This window comes from Leguminivora glycinivorella, chromosome 14, assembly GCF_023078275.1.
Source record: "Leguminivora glycinivorella isolate SPB_JAAS2020 chromosome 14, LegGlyc_1.1, whole genome shotgun sequence".
NCBI classification, from domain to species: Eukaryota; Metazoa; Arthropoda; class Insecta; order Lepidoptera; family Tortricidae; genus Leguminivora; species Leguminivora glycinivorella.
In genome coordinates this window covers 19382298-19400581 of record NC_062984.1, presented here as the reverse complement: position 1 = coordinate 19400581, position 18284 = coordinate 19382298, and the positions used below count along the sequence as shown (strand labels likewise).

The 18284-nt window shown below is 39.0% G+C and overlaps 2 protein-coding genes across 8 annotated transcripts; one reads left to right on the top strand and one right to left on the bottom strand.

Moving 5' to 3' along the window:
* Window positions 1-839: 839 nt before the first annotated feature.
* On the bottom strand, window positions 840-10508 carry LOC125233402. Of its 7 annotated transcripts, none has more exons than XM_048139412.1 (8): window positions 10317-10508; window positions 9808-9995; window positions 8447-8685; window positions 7670-7911; window positions 7049-7132; window positions 6456-6592; window positions 1349-1492; window positions 840-1015 (listed from the first exon to the last, which is right to left on the bottom strand). In XM_048139412.1, exons 1-8 carry the CDS (start codon window positions 10336-10338, stop codon window positions 857-859), a joined length of 1215 nt encoding a protein of 404 aa, XP_047995369.1. In that variant the 5' UTR covers window positions 10339-10508; the 3' UTR covers window positions 840-856. The 7 variants fall into 7 exon arrangements, 4 of the variants coding, with proteins under 4 accessions (XP_047995369.1, XP_047995370.1, XP_047995372.1 ...); XR_007177851.1 differs by lacking the exon at window positions 840-1015 and adding an exon at window positions 6031-6033 and having other exon boundaries at window positions 1375-1508; window positions 6456-6578; XR_007177850.1 differs by lacking the exon at window positions 840-1015 and having other exon boundaries at window positions 1356-1492; window positions 6456-6578.
* A 1331-nt stretch (window positions 10509-11839) lies between these two features.
* On the top strand, window positions 11840-13762 carry LOC125233424 (methylglutaconyl-CoA hydratase, mitochondrial). Its single transcript, XM_048139440.1, has 3 exons — window positions 11840-12360; window positions 12691-13026; window positions 13211-13762. The coding sequence occupies exons 1-3, from the start codon at window positions 12090-12092 to the stop codon at window positions 13474-13476; spliced, it is 873 nt and encodes a 290-aa protein (XP_047995397.1). The 5' UTR covers window positions 11840-12089; the 3' UTR covers window positions 13477-13762.
* The last annotated feature ends 4522 nt before the right edge of the window (window positions 13763-18284 follow it).

The window sequence follows — 18284 nt, the reverse complement described above, 5'->3', positions numbered from 1 at the left end:
TTGCCGCCTTTTTCAGCAGACGGAAATGAAACTTTTTGTTTTATGGCAACACCAGCTTTGTCAGAGGAAACAGGCGCGTATTTTGATAGAGTTTACCTTGAGTTTACCATCAGTAATTTTAAATTTACGTGGCTTTTAAATTTGACCCACTCCTTGTTAATGCTATTCTTTGTAAATATTGTAAACATAGTGCCATTAAGTGTTCATTTGTAATTATAGTTATTAATTTTACGATTATCCATTTCAAACATAAATCGGAGTCATTAGGAGAGATAATAAGATTGTTTGCTTTTGCATTAAATAAATGTTTTGTTTTCGGTACATACCTTCTTCATTTTACTTTTTTACGCAAAAGGAGATAGGAGGCCACTAAGATAAGTTAGCAGCGATTTTGACCAGTTTTACAGCCTCGCCGGAGTAAACTTCTTCGATGAATTTGACGTTTACTAAACCAGTGCACAGGCGGGGGCTATCAAAGTCGTTGCGAACTTATTTAGTTTGGTCTGACTCATAGAAACCATCTCACAGTCACCACAAGGCTGACGTCCACTAGGCCCGTAGAGTCAAATCTCAATAATTCGCCTTCATTTACCTACTAAACTGAAAGTGCGTATCATTGACGGCGCGTGGAATCGAATTCATCGTCCATAGGCTTTGATTAAAGTAAAATAGCGGTTTTTTAAGTAAAATTGCGCTATTTTACTTTAATCAAAGTTCATAGGATGGTTCATAGAAAATGTACGGAAGGCTCGATTTGGCGTAATGGACGCCAGCTTTTAGCGTTTTGTCACAATTTAGACATTAAAATAAAACTACAATTGTTTTTTTATATTTTATTATTAACCAAACAAAAACATCAAAAATCAAGTCTTCGGCCAGTTTTGAGGACGTCGTCCAAATACCTTGCGAGCGTGCGCATGGGATTGGCGTTGGCGCATGCGCCCAGCTCCGAGGGCCAGAGGCTGCGGCCGCTGCCATGGGTGACACTGAACGCACAGCGTTTAGTGCTTTGCCTCTAAAAGGAATAGAATTTGTCGTTAAACCCTCGTGTATAGTATAAATTATAAATCTATTAAGAAATTTCACCTTCGGCCAGTTAGGTACTAATAATCAGTTGCGATCGAAGAATAATTTATTCTTTGTGCGAAACTAGTTGCGATCGAGGAGATTTTTTTCCTTTGTTGGAAACTCGTTGCAGACTCAGAAAGGAGTAGCAGATGATCTGATATTTAAATGAGATTGTTATAGCTCGCATGCCTTTTGTATCAGGGACGAATGCTCCCAGGAAATTGATGAAAAAACGTCTGAACGAAAAAAAAGGAATTCCCAGTTCCGGGACAAAACACACCTTTCGTCTCCTCGGCTGTCGGTGTTTGCCGTTTTGTTCGACTGTGTGTGTGACTGAGTATTTTCTGCAGTTTCGCCAGGAACGGTCAGAATGGTGGTCAGCTTCGCTGCGCCTCGTGATATTATTTCGCAAACTCGAATTTACCTGGAATGTACCTAGTCTGTCTAAAATATAATTATGCTGTGTCAACTTGGATGAAGGAAGGCGTTCTATTTGATAGATAGATAAGGTGCATTCGGGTAATTCCAAATGACAGAAATGCTCTGGTAATTCCGAAAGAGGAATCTTGATATGATGGAAATAATGGCGATTTTTATGCGACTTTCGTAATTAGACGACTTTCGGAATTACCCTAATACACCTTAGATAGATTTTTATTTGCATTCCAATATTTCCAATATGTTACATGGGCATATACATAATGGACCCTGGAAAGGGTGTAGCAAAAAAATGTTTACAAACATCTTACATTACTAGTAACAACATAACGATAAATTTAACAAATTTTTCAAATATATCATTTTGATGAAATAACATCAATAGTTTAACTACTTATTACTTATTTGACAACGCGCATGAAGGAAATGGCGCTGATTGTCACAAATACACACGTAATCTTATGTGGGCAGCACCAGTTCGTGCACATAGAGAGAGTACCTACTATTAATAGGTATATTAGTTGGGGGGTTGTTATCCTTGGTTATATCATAACTTGGCGTAATTGTGCAGAGCAGAGCTTTAGTTACAAAAAAATTAGAGTAACCTACAATACATCTAATAGTTTGATAGTCTAGGACTCTGGATATTCGGTACTACCCGCCGATCCGTGCGCCCGGCCCCTTAGCCCCGGCGGTGCTAAGCGTCCGAACTACCCGAACCCGCCGAAGTCCGTTCCCGTGTAGTGCCGTTCGCGCGTGTAGTGCCGAATCGGCGTTCGGGGCCGGACGGCCGGACGCACGGACTTCGGCACCGTTCGGGTATTGAACACACGAGGCGGCCGGCGGACCGATCGACTTATTGCCGTGCCGGTTTGTATTTAAAAAATAGGTGAAATTTAATAATTTAGCGAACGAATACGAATTGGTTTTATACATACTCGTTTTATTTGAATCAATAACGTGTTAACTATATTTTTTGCACTTGTTCCCGTTACGTTATAGGCTACTCGTACAGATTAGATAATAATTATGATGATATGTATTCAATACAAATATTACAAACGTATTCCATATAGGTCCATAATTCGCCAGGAACACTAGTCTACTGTTTTTTTTTTCAATAAAGTTGCTTAAGACAATTGCGAAAAGTAGAGTTTAATGGACTTTATTTGTCTCTAGGTTAACTAATAGAAGTCTAAACAGGGTATTGGTTTGTGTGAAAAATACTATATTAGTTCTATTACTTACTTGATTGTTTTATGATATTCATGGTGCCTTACTAACTATCTATAGGGACCATACCACCTATAGGTACTTACTACATATATGTACACATGTTGACAAATATACTTCAAAATATTGTCTTCGGTTACCGCGACAGTTACTCATGCAATTTATTATAGTTATATCTATGTCTCATAGTTTTAAAATAAATAAATAAATATTGGGGACATTACACAGATCGACTTAGCCCCAAACTAAGCAAAGCGTGTACTATGGGTGCTAAGCGACGATATACATACATACTTAAATAGATAAATACATAACTATGGAAACGGATTATATCACGTATACTGAATTTGCAATTCACCCCGACGTTTCGAACACTTTACAGCGTCCGTGGTCAACGGGTGACACTTATAGGCGATATAATCCATTTTATTTCATAAATATCCTTCAAATTAAGGAAATTTATTTGAACTATCGAGTTATTAGTTTTTATCTAAAAAGTTAGTAGAATTAACGTCGCATGAGAAGACAAAGGTAATAATGACTTGTGGGCGGCACAATAACCAATACCCGTGGTGATTTTTTTTACTGATAATAATGACACTCAAACCTCACACCCGGCATCCCTTTGACATGGACAAACCTTTTGTTTGAAAAGTTCTAGATGTAGCCGCGCTGTTTTACAAATACCTAGTTAAGAATAGTATTTTTTTTTGTTATTTTGGAGTGAACTACTTTGAAGTGAATATGTATCCATAGTCCTGGTTCTTAACTTGAGCTAGTCGGATAGGGTGTGCAGTGACAAAAAGCATGAGACTTGACATGTATATAGATAAGGTAACTGTACACTATTCCGGGATAGTAAAATGTGGTACATTATTCCGGGATACTTTGGTTTTTGTCGCAAAATAAGGAAACTATCAGTAAAATCTTAATTTAAGGCAGTATTTTATTAACTATAGATCAAATAGAACCGAAAAAGTCGATTTTCGAATATCTATCATATCTTTTGAAGCCGTGAGGTACCTCCAAACGCGTCAGTCGCAACCACGCAGTGGTTTCTATGGGCGTCTTTGACGGTGAGCTTAACGCGGCAGCGGAACTTCTTAAGGGTTTACTGTGATGCGGGTAAGTTTATTTATATTAAATTTGTATCATAATTGTCTTATAGTTATTAAAAGACATTTATATCATCTTTTCAAATTAATTTAAAGCATATTTTAATTAAAATACCCGCTCCCGGAATAATGTACACCATTTTGACGCGGTGTACATAATTGCGGGAGTATCCCGGAATAACGGAAACACAATCCGCAATGTTTTTTATGTTTTATTACTATTTGCGGTGAAGTATATTTATATATTTGATGTAAATTTATTGAGTAAAGATTACAGATTATAGTGACATAATTACGGTACATATATTTTTTAGATTTTAGTCTCATAATTGAGTACGAAATGTATACTCGTTGCGTAATACGTGCGAAATATTGGAGTGTGGCATCGACATTAAATTTGTTTTATTTCACAAAATTAAAGCACAAAGGTTACTTATTTCGATGTTTTGAGTATAATTGTTATATAATCTTCCAATGTACTAAGAAAAAAATCTTGTTTGTCTTTTAATATAGCCTTCGTTTTGACTGCCGTAATTAAGTACACGACTTTATATGAGTGTATCTTATTCCGGTATGCCTATATAAAGTATATTAAAATATAAAAACACAAAATAAGGTATAGAGACCCGACTATTATGTTTTTAAACTTCCTTAGTTAGCTAAAAATCTTTATACCGCATATTGGTTTGTCCGTCAGTCAGTCTGTCCGTCTACGATTTAGCTCAATCATTATTACTACTAGAAAGCTAAAATTTACATGAGGATAATACATAATAGGATAGACATATATAAATATAAAATAGTACAAATTAGTCAGACAGACAGTCAATCTGTGTAAGAACGGCCTATAATATTTATTTATTGAGTACTATTTATTTATATATACATACTTGAATAACGTATCACCACCATAAATGTATACGGTGTAGCTCAGTGATCACCAGTACCAAAAAACTGAAATTTTCACGAGTACCGTGCAATTTTTATAACCGGCAATAGCTTCTGGATTGAAATTAAATTTTGAAAAAAAAACCCCGACATTGTAAAGCGTTTTTCATCAAACATGGCTAAGAACACTCTCGACTAATTCAGTTTTCAAACGAAAAAAATTAATCTAATTTGGTTCATCCATTCGAAAGCGATGCCTTAGACAGACAGTAAAACTTATAACACCCTGTCATTATATCATACAACAGTTATACCGTAAAATATCATGTTTCCCATCCCACCCCAACCCATCAAAACAATGCCAATTATAAAAAATACACTCTGTATAAGCATCTATCAAAACGATATGTGCATTTATATATTTATGTAAACAATATTTTTAATTCGTTTTTTTACATAATGCTTCAACAACGTGGACTTTAAAGGTATCCCGTAATTCCGTACAACGACTCCCGGAATTGAAGCCATACCAAAATTGTATCCCGGAATAATGGGCAAACTAAGGGTTAAGTAAAACAACGGTAATTTCTATAAATTAGAAGTTACGATGCAAAATAGTGTCTTAAATCCATCGTAGAAGACTTATCCTTAAAATAAAATAATTAACACGACTAGAAACTTTACATTTTTTTTACAATCCTCACTCAAAGTAGGAAACGTCTTAAGTTCCCGTAATATGGGACAGTTACCTTAACTTGCAAACACTTAACAGAAAAAAATAAAAGTACGCAGACGCCGAGGTGTCAATGTTTCCCCTCTTTTCCCTCATTTTTATATCACTATTTTCAGTTTTTTTTATATTGTCATGAAAACCGTGAAAGCTATAATCACAATATTTAGGAAAAGTATATTATTCTCCATAAAATTTTCTTCAATACTGTCTGTTAAGGTATAGCTTTAACTCATCATTTTAAAATTATGCTTAAGTCCCCCGCATAATATTTGTGTTTAACTACTAGTGGGATGAGTAGGGGTAGCACTACCGTCTGTTAGTAATATACTTTAAATGGAAATATTGTAGAGAATTTCATGGTACTTCTCCTGAACATCTTTCTGGTAAGTACCTACTCGTAATATTTACTTACCAAAACCTTTAATACCTACCTTTAATAGTTTTCGTGAAAATTTAAAAAGCTAAAAATGGGAGATAATAGTGGGGGAAGAGATTGACTCCTCAGCGTGTTTCTACTTCTATTTATCCTTATGAACGTCAAAGCTATGTGCATACCAACTTTCATGCTTTCTAATTTAGGCCACTGAAAACGCGTGCCCTGATATATAATTAATAATGCCGAAAATGGAAAACATGGAAAAAATCGAGTAGTTAAAATTTGTCCCCCAGTCACAATTGCTCCGCTGTCCCTTTCTCATTTTAGTTATTAAGGTTTTATCATTTTTGGTTCTCATATTCGCTTGAACCAAGAACGCGAACGATCATCAAGCATCACTATAGGTCGAGAACGGATCGGACCCGCGGGTTTTTAGAGTCCGTCGATCCGGACGCACGGACTACACGGGTACCCGGACCTTAATTACACGGTCCCTAATTACCCGTTCCAAACGGGCCAGAAATCCGGATTCGTGTAACACGGGAACGGATACCCGGCAACGGGTACACGAAACACGGACGCGACCGGGAGCCCTATTTGATACCTTATATTTAGACGAATTCCTTGTTTTTTTCGACCCGTAAGACTTCTTCTTTTTAAGTTTTTTGCTGCAGACAGTTGAACGGTCTTCAGAATCACTAGCAAATTTGACTGGTGAGACGTAATACTGCAAAATATCACCTAAAATTAAAAATCCATTGTTTGAGTGTCTGAATTAGAACGTAAGTAATTAAATACTATATACAGGCAAAAATAATGATTGGGCATTAAGTAAGTTTATCCTAGTCTAAATACATACAGCCTAATAGGGGAACATTTGGAAACAATACTGACCTATTAAAGTACAACATGGTTATAGTACATCTGCAGCAGCATAAGCGACCCACAGGGCTGTCCCGTACACTGAAAACAGACAACAAGTAATCGTGGGCACATACGGGCTACCGGCATTAGCGATGAAATGCACAAAGGCTACAGAGCACTGCCAAAGAATGTGCCCTTATTGATCGTTTATCATGATTACATAGGGACTTGGACGCTTTTTCTTTTGTGTGTGGTATCTATTTCAGTTTACAAGATGCTGACTTTTACAATGCAGGTTGTGCTGTAAACGAGCCGATATAAAAGGAAACTTACACATGCGGTTGACGCCGCGGCGCAGCGCATCGCACGCCAGCACGGCCGTCAGCAGTTGGGAGCTGTAGTCGTAATAGCAGTTGCCTGAAAACACTCTTATAGCTCTAAAATTGAAATTCAAGATTTGTCAGTGAATGATGGAAGTGATGAAGCGTACTGTAGTATATTATGTTGGGTGTTAGGAGTCGCGCCAGAGACACGTTACGGAACTACGATTCAGAACAGAACTCGACTTGTAGATGTGGCCGTCACGACCGCTAAGCTTAAGTGGGGCTGGGCTGGACATACCTGCCGCATGCACTCAGATAGGTGGGCCGAAAACTCGGGTAGACCAAAACGGATATCGTCACTACTTTTAAAAAATCTCGTATCTCACGCTGTTCCTCAAAGTTAAAACGCAGTAAGTCTATATGCATTCCATACATACTTACTACAATTTTCTTTTCATTGACAGACGAAGATACAAGTTTTTTTAAAAGAAGTGATGATATGGCGTAGTGGCCTTGTCATTTTTCGAGTACACACTTAGTAATAGTTCCCAGGATTTTCAACATAGACATCACGATTGGCCGTCGACCGATACAATCCGTTCAAACCAAAAATAAAGTTTCACGATCTTACCATGATTAAGCTGTATAATATGGTACGCAAAGGCAACCAGTCGGGTCCACATATAAAACAATTGGTTGTTATCAACGTTCTTCCGACGATAGCTTCGCTTGGGCCAACCCAGGGAATCTACGCTAGTCTCCGACATACGGTCCCCCTCTCCCGTCCGCGCATATCTTTCCAGGCTTGCCATGTTTTCTTTGACGGTCTGGAGATGCAGCTTGATGTTTTCAGTAATAGTTCGTTGCGGGGATCTGTCAATGATGTAACTCCAGATAAGATAGGCTTACCAAAATATAAAATTCTTCTGAAGATAATATATGCAAAAGATATTTTAACTCCTTTTTTCGATCGTCTCCATGTGACGTGGCATGGATATATAGCGTTTTCAATTCTCTTGGTTCTAGATGTTTTGTCTAGCGAAGGCGTGTGAACACATTAAATGTCTTACTGTCTCGTCATGGTCGGATGCAGCTTCGTACCCATCAGGAGGGGGGTCACGTGGTAAATGTGTGTGCCCAGCCCAGGGGGTCACGTTATGTATGACCAACCTAGGCTCCAGGGGGGGGGGGGGGGGTCATGACCCCCATGACGCCCCCGACGCCCCCCCCCTCCCAGGTTCCGCGCATGTGTCTTCCTCTACGCAATACACCTCCGCTTCATTAACCTATAATCTTACTCTCTTTTTACTTGCTCCGTAATCGCACCTAGGCAAGTGAGAAATGGGAATCATTCAACGCAGATGAGGTTGAAGGCTGAAGCTAGCAGTTACATTAATATCATAGGTACCTGACCGTAGCTTCCCTGTCAACGACGCTAGAAACACTGTCCGCGCGGCTAGTATCTTCCTCGAAGTCTTCTAAATTCTTATCCTCCATGAAGGTGTTGTCGGAGCCATTGTGGCTGCCCAGGCTCTGGGCGTCTTCGAAGTCACGGAGCTCGCAGAAGCTCTCATAGAAATCATCGTTGTTGGTGCTGAGGCAGGTGGCTTGGCTGCCTTGCTTTGGGTCGCTGATATAGACGCTGACCTGCCAGGTAGGTTGTAGTGTTTGAATAATGTGGCAAAGGAAGATGGCATAAAAACAATTTAGGTAGTTAAACGGTACGAAAACTTGCATGCAATATTTTCTAGATTTATTGCGAAATTGGACCGATCAACTGAATTAGTACCTATATATTTTGTAGTTACCAAGATATATTATTTACTCGGGGTTTTCACCGAGCCGTTACCGAACTGTTATTGATGTACCACGTACGTAACCGCTGGTTCGTAACTTGTTGCAATCGAAGAATATCGTCACTTACTTTTAAAAAAACTTGTATCTTCGTCTGTCAATGAAAAGAAAATTGTAGTAAGTATGTATGGATTGCATATAGACTTACTGCGTTTTAACTTTGAGGAATCGTTAGCAGACGTTTCTGCTTAATAAAAATTAATTTTGAGGAACAGCGTGAGATACGAGATTTTTTAAAAGTAGTGACGATATGTATACTTTGTACGAAACCAGGGGCCCGTTTCTCGAAAGGTACAAGCCTTGTATTACAAGTGCGCGAACTGTCAAATCGTATGGGTTGTCATGGAAACACACTTGTAATACAAGGCTTGTACCTTTCGAGAAACGGGCCCCAGGTACGATCAAATAATTTTTATCCTTTGTAGGAAACTCGTTGCAGATGCAGAAAAATAGGAAGGTTAGGTTTATTGTTAGGTAGCTTTAGATGCCCAACGAGCAAACAGTCTAGCTAGAAGTAGGTAGTCGTGTTTCGAACAATATGATCACAACTGGTTTTATACAATACAAAGAATAAAAACTCTTGGATCGTAACTGGTTTCGTACAAGGACAAAATATTCTTCTATTGGAAACTGGTTACGAACCGGTGGGTTATGTACGAGGCCGAAGAGGTTGATACTACTTTAGAATCTTGTGGAGCTCTTGTACATTTCCAAAGTCGTTTGCTCACGACGACAGTAGACCAGGAGCCCATTTATCGAAGCTACAAGTTATAATTTACAAGTGGCAGTCAATGTCTAATGTGACAAGTTGGAAAAAGACTTCCGCTTGTAACTTCAGTAACTTTCAGTTTTGAGAAATGGGCCAAACGGCCCCAGCACTAACACTTTTTACCAGTCGTTTCTACAAGTAGGTACCTGATCAAAAAGACTACGCCGAGCGCGCCGCTCCGTGAGTTCCTGCTGCAGCAGTTGTTCCTGCACCGCTCTGGTCCGCAGCTGCTGCGCCGCGTCCAGCTGGTGTTCTTCCAGCGCCTTGTACTGTTCGAAGAGGTACCATGAGCGCACGCGGGCCGTCTTTTTGTCATGCGCATACAGTTGTAGATCTACGACAAAAGATTTTAGTAACAAGCGTTAGATTTCAGGTGGGAAGTACAGTCGTTCTCTAGCTTCGTACACGTAGCCTCAAGTGTATTACCCTACGTCAGGATTTACCCTACCTACTTGTTACGATTTTCAGTATTTTTGTCAGGGGTGGTGTTGGCGAGTAGTGGTGTTGAAAAAGTAAAGTTGACCCTTTATGCTGTGTCGTATCTTCTACTATATATTATAGTATAAAAGCGAAAGAGGATTTTTAGTGAGTTAATGTTTAGTATGAGAATGAGATGAGGACTTTTATCTCAAGTAAATAGGTTTACAAAACTTACCTAATGAATCTAGAAAATCCATCCAAATACCGTTACTGTTAATTCAAAGAACGTCTTATTTATTTTAGTAAATAAAACATTATTAAAAGAAATATTATGTTAAAAAATATCTAAAATACGATGTGCTTTATCTACATTTCTTTTAGCACTTTTTCTTCTAAAAGTAAAACACTTCAATCATTTGGCAGCAATTGTGGCAGATATTGAGTTAAAACCTTTTTAAAAATACTATAGAAAACCTTTACCTACTTGGCACTGGCTAGCAAAAGGGAATTACAGTCTGACAAACAATTTTAGCCAGTAGAAGAAAAAGGCACGGTTCAAACGTGGTTCAAAAAAAGTTTTTTTTTTTTTAATACTACGTCGGTGGCAAACACGCATACGGCCCGCCTGATGTAAAGCGGTCACCGTAACCTATTAACGGTGTTAATATCGTAAATAAAACGTCATACAATACACGTGCGAAGAGGAAACCCTTCGGTCGTGTTGGCCATATTGTTACGAACGTTCCTCTCAAAGAGAATATAATCACTACGTTCCTCTTTTCCGCACTCGTATCGTAATGTACTTTACCCTGTCAACTTAAGAGCAGAAAAATGCAACTTTATCTAACCTACTTAGCACTCGTAGCAGTCCTAGCAGGGAAGAAAAGTCCTCTTTCCAAATAATTATGTAATGTAAAAATTAACGTAAATACATAATACTTATGTATAAAAAATATTCAATGCAATATTTTAATTATATATTATTTATCTGACTTTATTACGAAACAATACAATGTTTAATTTAAGAAACATACACGAATGTTATGCAGGCGTTTGCGAAGTCGTATTTACAATTTACAAAATCAGTACGCGCCAGATAGGTCTCTAATAAAAAAGGGTTAGCCCCAGGACCTCTTGCGAGGCTGACATCAAGGGGCCATAGTGCCCTGGTTAAACGGGGCCGCAGCCGGGGCCCCCGCAGCCTCCGTAGTAGTTGACGATGCCGCAGCAGCCGCCGTACAAGCCGCTCCGACCGCAAGGCGGGAAGCGAGGCCCGATGTAGGCGCTACAGCAGCATCCGCAAGGACCGCAACACATGTTCTTTAGTTTGAGGAATGTGTAAGTATTTTAATACTGGATTTTTATATATTTTATTTTTATTTTTGAGACTATTAACTTGATAGATTAAAAGTCAGTCAAAAGTGGGACAGCAAAGAGTATGTCAAGCAAAGCAAATTTGAAGACGGTCAAGTGAATGTTGGGGCCAAAGAGCATTGAATCACTACGTGTTGGGGCGAAGGATTGAGCGCAGGTTCATCGTCACATAGAAAAAATTCGCTCCTATTTCTTGTGTAAATTATTTTGGGATCGGGTATGCTAACGTAACTTTCGACGTGTTTCCTCCCTGTCACACTTAGTATCCGAGAGAAACATATCGAGCGTGACTCCTCCACACATTTGACCTTTTTTGGCTTAAGCACCTCGCATCCAGGCCAGCACAGGCGAAAAAAGTATGATTGTCAATGTCAATTTTGTTTTGACATATTTTGATTAAGATTTACGAACCGAAATTACGAGATCATTTTAGTTTAACTAATTAAAATAAAACATTGACGAAAAGATAACGCGTTATCTACATGAGATAGGCATCTCTGACGTTCATCTGATATACAAATAATACTCCGTTCTGCTCTCACTGTAATATAATCTCGAGAAATATCTTTTTGAACATCAAGATTGTATATCTTACTTTAAAATTGCTCAACTACTTAGGGTAAATTGAGCTAAGATGCTGATAACAAGACTGAACAGTTTGCGGCGGTTATGCAAAGTGCCGTGGCGCGGGCTAGCGTCGGCTCCAGAAGGGCCGGTAGTGTTCAAGAAGCTAACTGGCGAGGACAGAGGCATTGCGGTCTACGGGCTGCACGCCGGTGCCACGCGCAATGCGCTCAGCAACGATATGGTGGACGCCATGCGCGAGGTCAACCAGCTGTTGAGAGAGGACACTAAGATTTCTGTGGTTATACTGCACAGCTTGGTGCCTGGGATTTTCTGCGCGGGTAAGCAATATCCTGCTTGTTTTTGACACTAGTTAGCAGTTAGTTACATAGGTTAGCTCATCAAATGTACTGCAGTAGTGTTCCATTACAAAACTTATTGTTTGGATAGCAAAATTATCAGTTTAATATGAAGGCATGGACAATAAATAAACAATTGAATCATCTGGATCGTGATAACACAAAACCTTACAATATTTTTTAAACCTTTATAATAAAACGAATTTTGATTATATCAAAATGATTAACAAAATGGAAGACTTTGTTAGGTATAGACATCTGGGTATTATTATTAGAAACAATAATTAATTTTGTCACTTCTAAATGTTTCAGGTGCCAATTTAAAAGAAAGGTTTAAAATGTCAGATGAAGAGGTGGCCAAATTCGTCCGAAGGTTAAGAGAGACATTCATTGAAATTGAGGACCTTCCGATGCCAACAATAGCAGCCATTGAAGGAGTGGCTGTCGGAGGAGGCTTGGAGTTGGCCCTAGCTTGTGACATCCGCGTGGCAGCGGAGACGGCAAAGCTGGGGCTGGTGGAGACAGGTCGGGGACTGATACCCGGAGCTGGAGGCACACAGAGACTGCCCAGGGTCATCCATCCTAATATAGCTAAGGAGCTCATCTATACTTCCAGAATAATCAGTGGCAATGAAGCCAAAACTCTAGGTAAGAAAACTAATAGATTTTTGTAGTTTTTTATTTTGAAATCTCAAAATCTGTAGACAAAATTATTTATCAATTCCAGTACTTAAATGGAAGATATTTAAAGCTTGAAACAGTCAGACTGAGCAAACTACAAATTCTTTTATAGTTTCTTCAGGGCTTATAACATTTTTTATATTGTTTTCAGGCATTGCAAACCATGTTGTGCCACAAAACAGCAATAAGACTGCAGCTTACGAGAAGTCCTTAGAGCTGGCTCGCGAGATAATCCCCAACGCTCCCATAGCCCTCCGCTGCGCCAAGCAAGCCATCAACGAGGGTGTGCAGGGCAGCATCAAAGAAGGGTATGAGGTGGAACAGAAATTCTATGAGCAGAACATTCCTTCCAAGGATCGGATTGAGGGCATGGTGTCATTCATGGAGAAGAGGAAACCTGTATACAAGGGACACTAAAGTCTACACTTTGGATCCGAATTAGGGTGTCCCCAAACCTATCGACGCGGAATCAGTTCTCGCCGACCGGGCCGACCGGAAATCGCTCATTAGTATGACATGCGTACGCTTGTGTTCAGCGACGACGACGCGAAGCGTCTTCTTCATACTAGTTAGTTTTTAATCCCCGACGCAAAAACGACGGGGTGTTATAAGTTTGACGTGTCTGTCTGTCTGTGGCACCGTAGCTCCCGAACCGGTGACCCGATTTCGATTTAGTTTTTTCTTGTTTGAAAGCTGAGTTAGTTGGGAGTGTCCTTAGCCATGTTTCATGAAAATCGGTCCACTATGTCGCGGTTGGGGATTTTTTCAAAATTTTAATTTTGTGGTTATTTAAAATTAAATGGCTTCAGTCCATTGGGACTGTTTTGCTAGTGTTAAGGTGATATCAGCTAATATTAATTAGTGGTTTTGGTACAGTAAGTACGACAGTGTACGATGAATTGGCACTTGTAAATTGGTAGCCAGACTTTACAAGAGCACGTGGACTACAGGCCGTTGACGACAAAAAAAGTGGCTAAACGCGATTCGAGATTAATTCTTCACCAGTTTCCCACTACCACATTAGTTTACTGCATAATACGCTATCGATATAACACTTTAAACAATATTAATGAGCAAAAGAAAAAGGAATTATTCACGAGGCGATACCACTAAGATGGCGCTCGAACCGGAAGTCTTCTTCATACTAACGAGCGATGTTTGGTCAGCTAGAGCCAATTCCGCCTCAATAGGTTTGAGGAAACCCTTACTATGGTGTGGGACATATGTAACACTGCCCTGCTTGCACGGCAACTTATATCAAGTGTCGTAAGCACATAACTAGATAGTTACTAATCTTTTGAAGGTTACTTTAATATTTGGTGCCATATAAGTGCTACATGGTACAGTTCTAAACATATTTGGAATCATAAAACTTATTCTTTATTTATATTTAGAGTCAACTTAGTTGACTTAACATAGTGTTCAAAATCATTACTTTAGTAATGTGCTATGCATTGAAGGGATCAACCAAAAATCGAAATATTTTACATCACAATGTGCATTGAAAGAGTTTTAAGTATGGAGTGTAATAGGTAAGAATAATATATAATTCCACTATTTTTAAGAATACATTATTAAGTACAATTGTTATTTATATTGAATGTTATTTGTCTGTTCCATCATTTGTGCAATATACCTATTTTAAATTTTTATTCCATGTATTTTGTAACGATTTACACTGTTATTGCATTAAATAAAGGCAACTAAATAAATATATTGTTAATATGTATGAATTTGCCATTTTCATTTGATACATTTGTTTTTTCATTGTTCTGTACCTTCTTTACTGCCTTAGGGCGCTATCACATTTGGCGAGTTCACTGCGAGTGCCCCTAGTGACATGGTTATTGATTTGCGAAAAACGCCCAGTAAAACTAAAATAAAACGCGTCATAACAAATACTTAACACTTTAATACAGTTACATGTGCCTGCTGAACGCGGCGTATATTGGTACAATATGTATGTTTATAAACTACAAATATGGAGTCACAAAACTTTCATAAGATTAAGAACGCTCCACCAATGTAAATATTTGAACTGGATTATCTATAAATACAAATTTTATATTATTAAAAACTGGAGGTCGCTGGTAGTAAATTGGTGTTACTATCTTGTGCTGTAAAATATACCTATGGTTGAATTTAGGAGTACAATACCAATACAAATAAAGCCTAGAAACATACCGACAGCGTTTGCGTAGATATGCGCGCGTGGTGTGACGATTTGCATAAGCTTCTGCATATTACAACGCGTAATTGTGTGTCTACGGGCACGCATCCGGGCAGTGGGTGACACAGTCACGCTCGTATAATATCCTTCCTGCATTCCAATAAGGTTCAAAACATAGACACGGGTAGGTTGGCGTTCAAAACGGCAAAAATTCAGCAACTCGCATGTGACAATACGTCTGTTGCATGTGACTCTTGGTCATCGATGTGCAAACAAGAAGTAGAGTTCACTGGTAAATTATTTCAAAAAACCTTTAATTTTGTGAACTTATAGGTACGAGTGGTAGGAATACACCCAATATTAATAAGGGTTTTAAAATGTTGTAGGGTTTATAATAGTTCCATAATATTCCCAGAGGCGTATCGTACATATTTCGTTGCGGATACGTTTTTTCTTACATAACATATTATGTCAAGTATATGTGACCATTATGGGTCCAACATTTTTAGAATTAGATGGAGTCAACTGACACTTACATGTATATTCATTCAGCGTCACCCCACAGACGTCTTTGACTTTATTTCAGTAGGTTATTGTAGAAGAGTTGCGTCACTTCTGAGTCGAGCAGAGTTGACTAGACGTCGAGAGTCGAGACGCTGACGCTTTGGAGGAAAAAAGGTGACTTTTTACTTTTCATTCAATTTTCACCAGTAAGAAAAATCATACTGCTGTCAGATTACTCCATCTAATATTAAATAATATTATCATTTTCGTAATAATTTTATAACCCAATAACCATAAAATATATCAATAAAAAATACTCAAAAGTCACAACCGGCGAAAAAAGTAGAAATCTTAAATTTAAGCTAGGAACATATTACGCGGGACGTCCGACGTCGCGCGACCGCGGACGCGGATCTAGACAATGAATATACACTTAACCGTGCAAACTATCGGTCGTCGGTCGTGGACGTGGCCTTGAGCGCACGGACGTCCGATCGAAATCTGGCTCGCTGGATGTTTTGGTTACGCTCCGCGCACACGGATGCAACAGTTGCACGGCGACATTTTTTGTCTCTGTCGTCACTCCTTGGACGCACGACAGAGACAAAAAATGTCGCCGTGCAATTGTTGCATCCGTGTGCGCGGGCCCTTAGCCGACGCCACGTCCCGAAGACCGTGCACACTGATCGGTCGCGGTCGCGCGACCGCGAACGTCCGCGTAGTATGTTCCTAGCTTTAAGCTAGGAACATACCACGCGGACGTCCGTCGTAAAACGACCGCGACCTATCAGTGTGCACGGAACAAAACATCCAGAGAGCCAGATTTCGATCGGACGTCCGTGCGCTCAAGGCCACGTCCGCGTCCGTCGACCGATAGTTTGCACGGTTATGTGTAATGTCATTGTCCAGATTCCCGTCCGCGGTCGATTCACGACGGACGTCCGCGTAGTGTGTTCCTAGCTTTATAGTCACAAATAGTGCTAACAGACGAACGTATCACCGCGACCTTGTCCGGCCAGTATATCTGTTTATTGCATAGTTAACGGATCTGGGGCGGGCCACCTTTCATTCAACCGTACAGGCTTTAGACCGGATCTGGTACGCTCGTCTGTTAGCTTTAATATTATACACAAAATGTGAGATAGAGTACCGGTAGAACATAACCTGTAATATAAAAAGCGTATTGTGGTATTTTACATTAGTTAGTATCCTCATTTTATTTATATCAACAGTTGAGTGTTATACGTTAAATTGAAATTATGGAGACGGATTACGTCGCGTGTCACCCGTTACCCAAGAACGAGGAACCCTTTACAGTTCGAAGCGTCAGTATGTATTTCAAATTCATATATGTATGTGTAAATAATTATTAACATTTCTGTTTTCTGTTAATAACGGTAACGCATTGATATAGTACATTTCGATACAAGTGCGAAAAAGAGGAAGTTCGAAACGAGTGGCGATAGATTAAAACACGACCGAAGGGAGTGTTTTAAATCGACACGAGTTACGAATTTCCTCTTCGCACGTGTATCGAACGACGTTTTTCAGTACAGATGGCCCTCCGAAGTTTTGACCTGGCATATAATGAACCACTTCTCGCACTAGTGCGTAAAAAAAACACCATCTGTACTGAAAAATAATTATTGTATTAGGTACATATACTTGTGTTATGTTAAATTGTGACTAAATTAATTTAAAAAATTGAGATTGTACCACAGAATATATAATAGTACAAGTACAGAAGGCCCACTGCTTTGATGTTCACGAAATGCCGCCTTTTTAAATGCCTACAAAATTTTTACAAAGAAACCAGTCGCACGTGCGCAGCGTCGGATGATAGGGTTGCCTATGGATTCAAACGAATTAATTACTTATTCAGATAAAATTTTATACTATTATATTTAGGTCTTGGGTACTTTCTAGGTATATACTTATACAGTATTTTTGTTTAAGTTCCAACATCACAAGCCTTATTGAACTTTTCCGTGGGACTTAATCAATAGTAGATCTGTGTAAGAATGTCCTGTGGTACATATTTTATTCATGATGTCTATTTAACTTAGCATTGTTAGCCATTCCACACGCGGACATCGCATATGAACCTTAAAAAAAAAACTCGCGACGTAAAATAACAATATAAAGGGCGAACGTGCATTCCGTGAGAACGCGCGCCACCCCTGATTAGGCCGCGAACTCGCGGCCGCCGGCATGTACTTCTAACACGGCGATAGAATCGCGGAGTGAGCCGCCCCTGATTGTACGCGATATAATCCATTCCATATAACTACCACGGTAACGGAACACTTCATTTTGTAATTTTCTGTATTAAAATACAATTTAAAAGGATCTCAAATATTACCAAATCATTTATAGCGGTGCTGAAAAATATCTGCCTATATATTTGTAAGAGAGTAAATAAATAAATAAGTAGTATTTTTATTTTATCTTATAAGCCGTTGAGTTTAGAAAGATACTACTGAATCTCCAATCAAACATATAATAGTATTTTATGCAACAGGCGTTTAAAGGAGGTCAAAAAAGACGAGTG

Bases quoted from the DNA above. Each gene is read 5' to 3' on its own strand.
- LOC125233402 (XM_048139412.1), bottom strand. From the start codon at position 10,338: ATGGATTTTCTAGATTCATTAG. The intron at 8,686-9,807 runs GTACCTACTTGT...CCTACCTGGCAG, and splicing joins GGCGTAGTCTTTTTGATCAG to GTCAGCGTCTATATCAGCGA. The intron at 6,593-7,048 runs GTAAGTTTCCTT...TTTTAATTTTAG, and splicing joins CCGCGGCGTCAACCGCATGT to GTGATATTTTGCAGTATTAC.
- LOC125233424 (XM_048139440.1), top strand. From the start codon at position 12,090: ATGCTGATAACAAGACTGAACAGTTTGCGGCGGTTATGCAAAGTGCCG. The intron at 12,361-12,690 runs GTAAGCAATATC...TAAATGTTTCAG, and splicing joins GCCTGGGATTTTCTGCGCGG to GTGCCAATTTAAAAGAAAGG. The intron at 13,027-13,210 runs GTAAGAAAACTA...TATTGTTTTCAG, and splicing joins CAATGAAGCCAAAACTCTAG to GCATTGCAAACCATGTTGTG.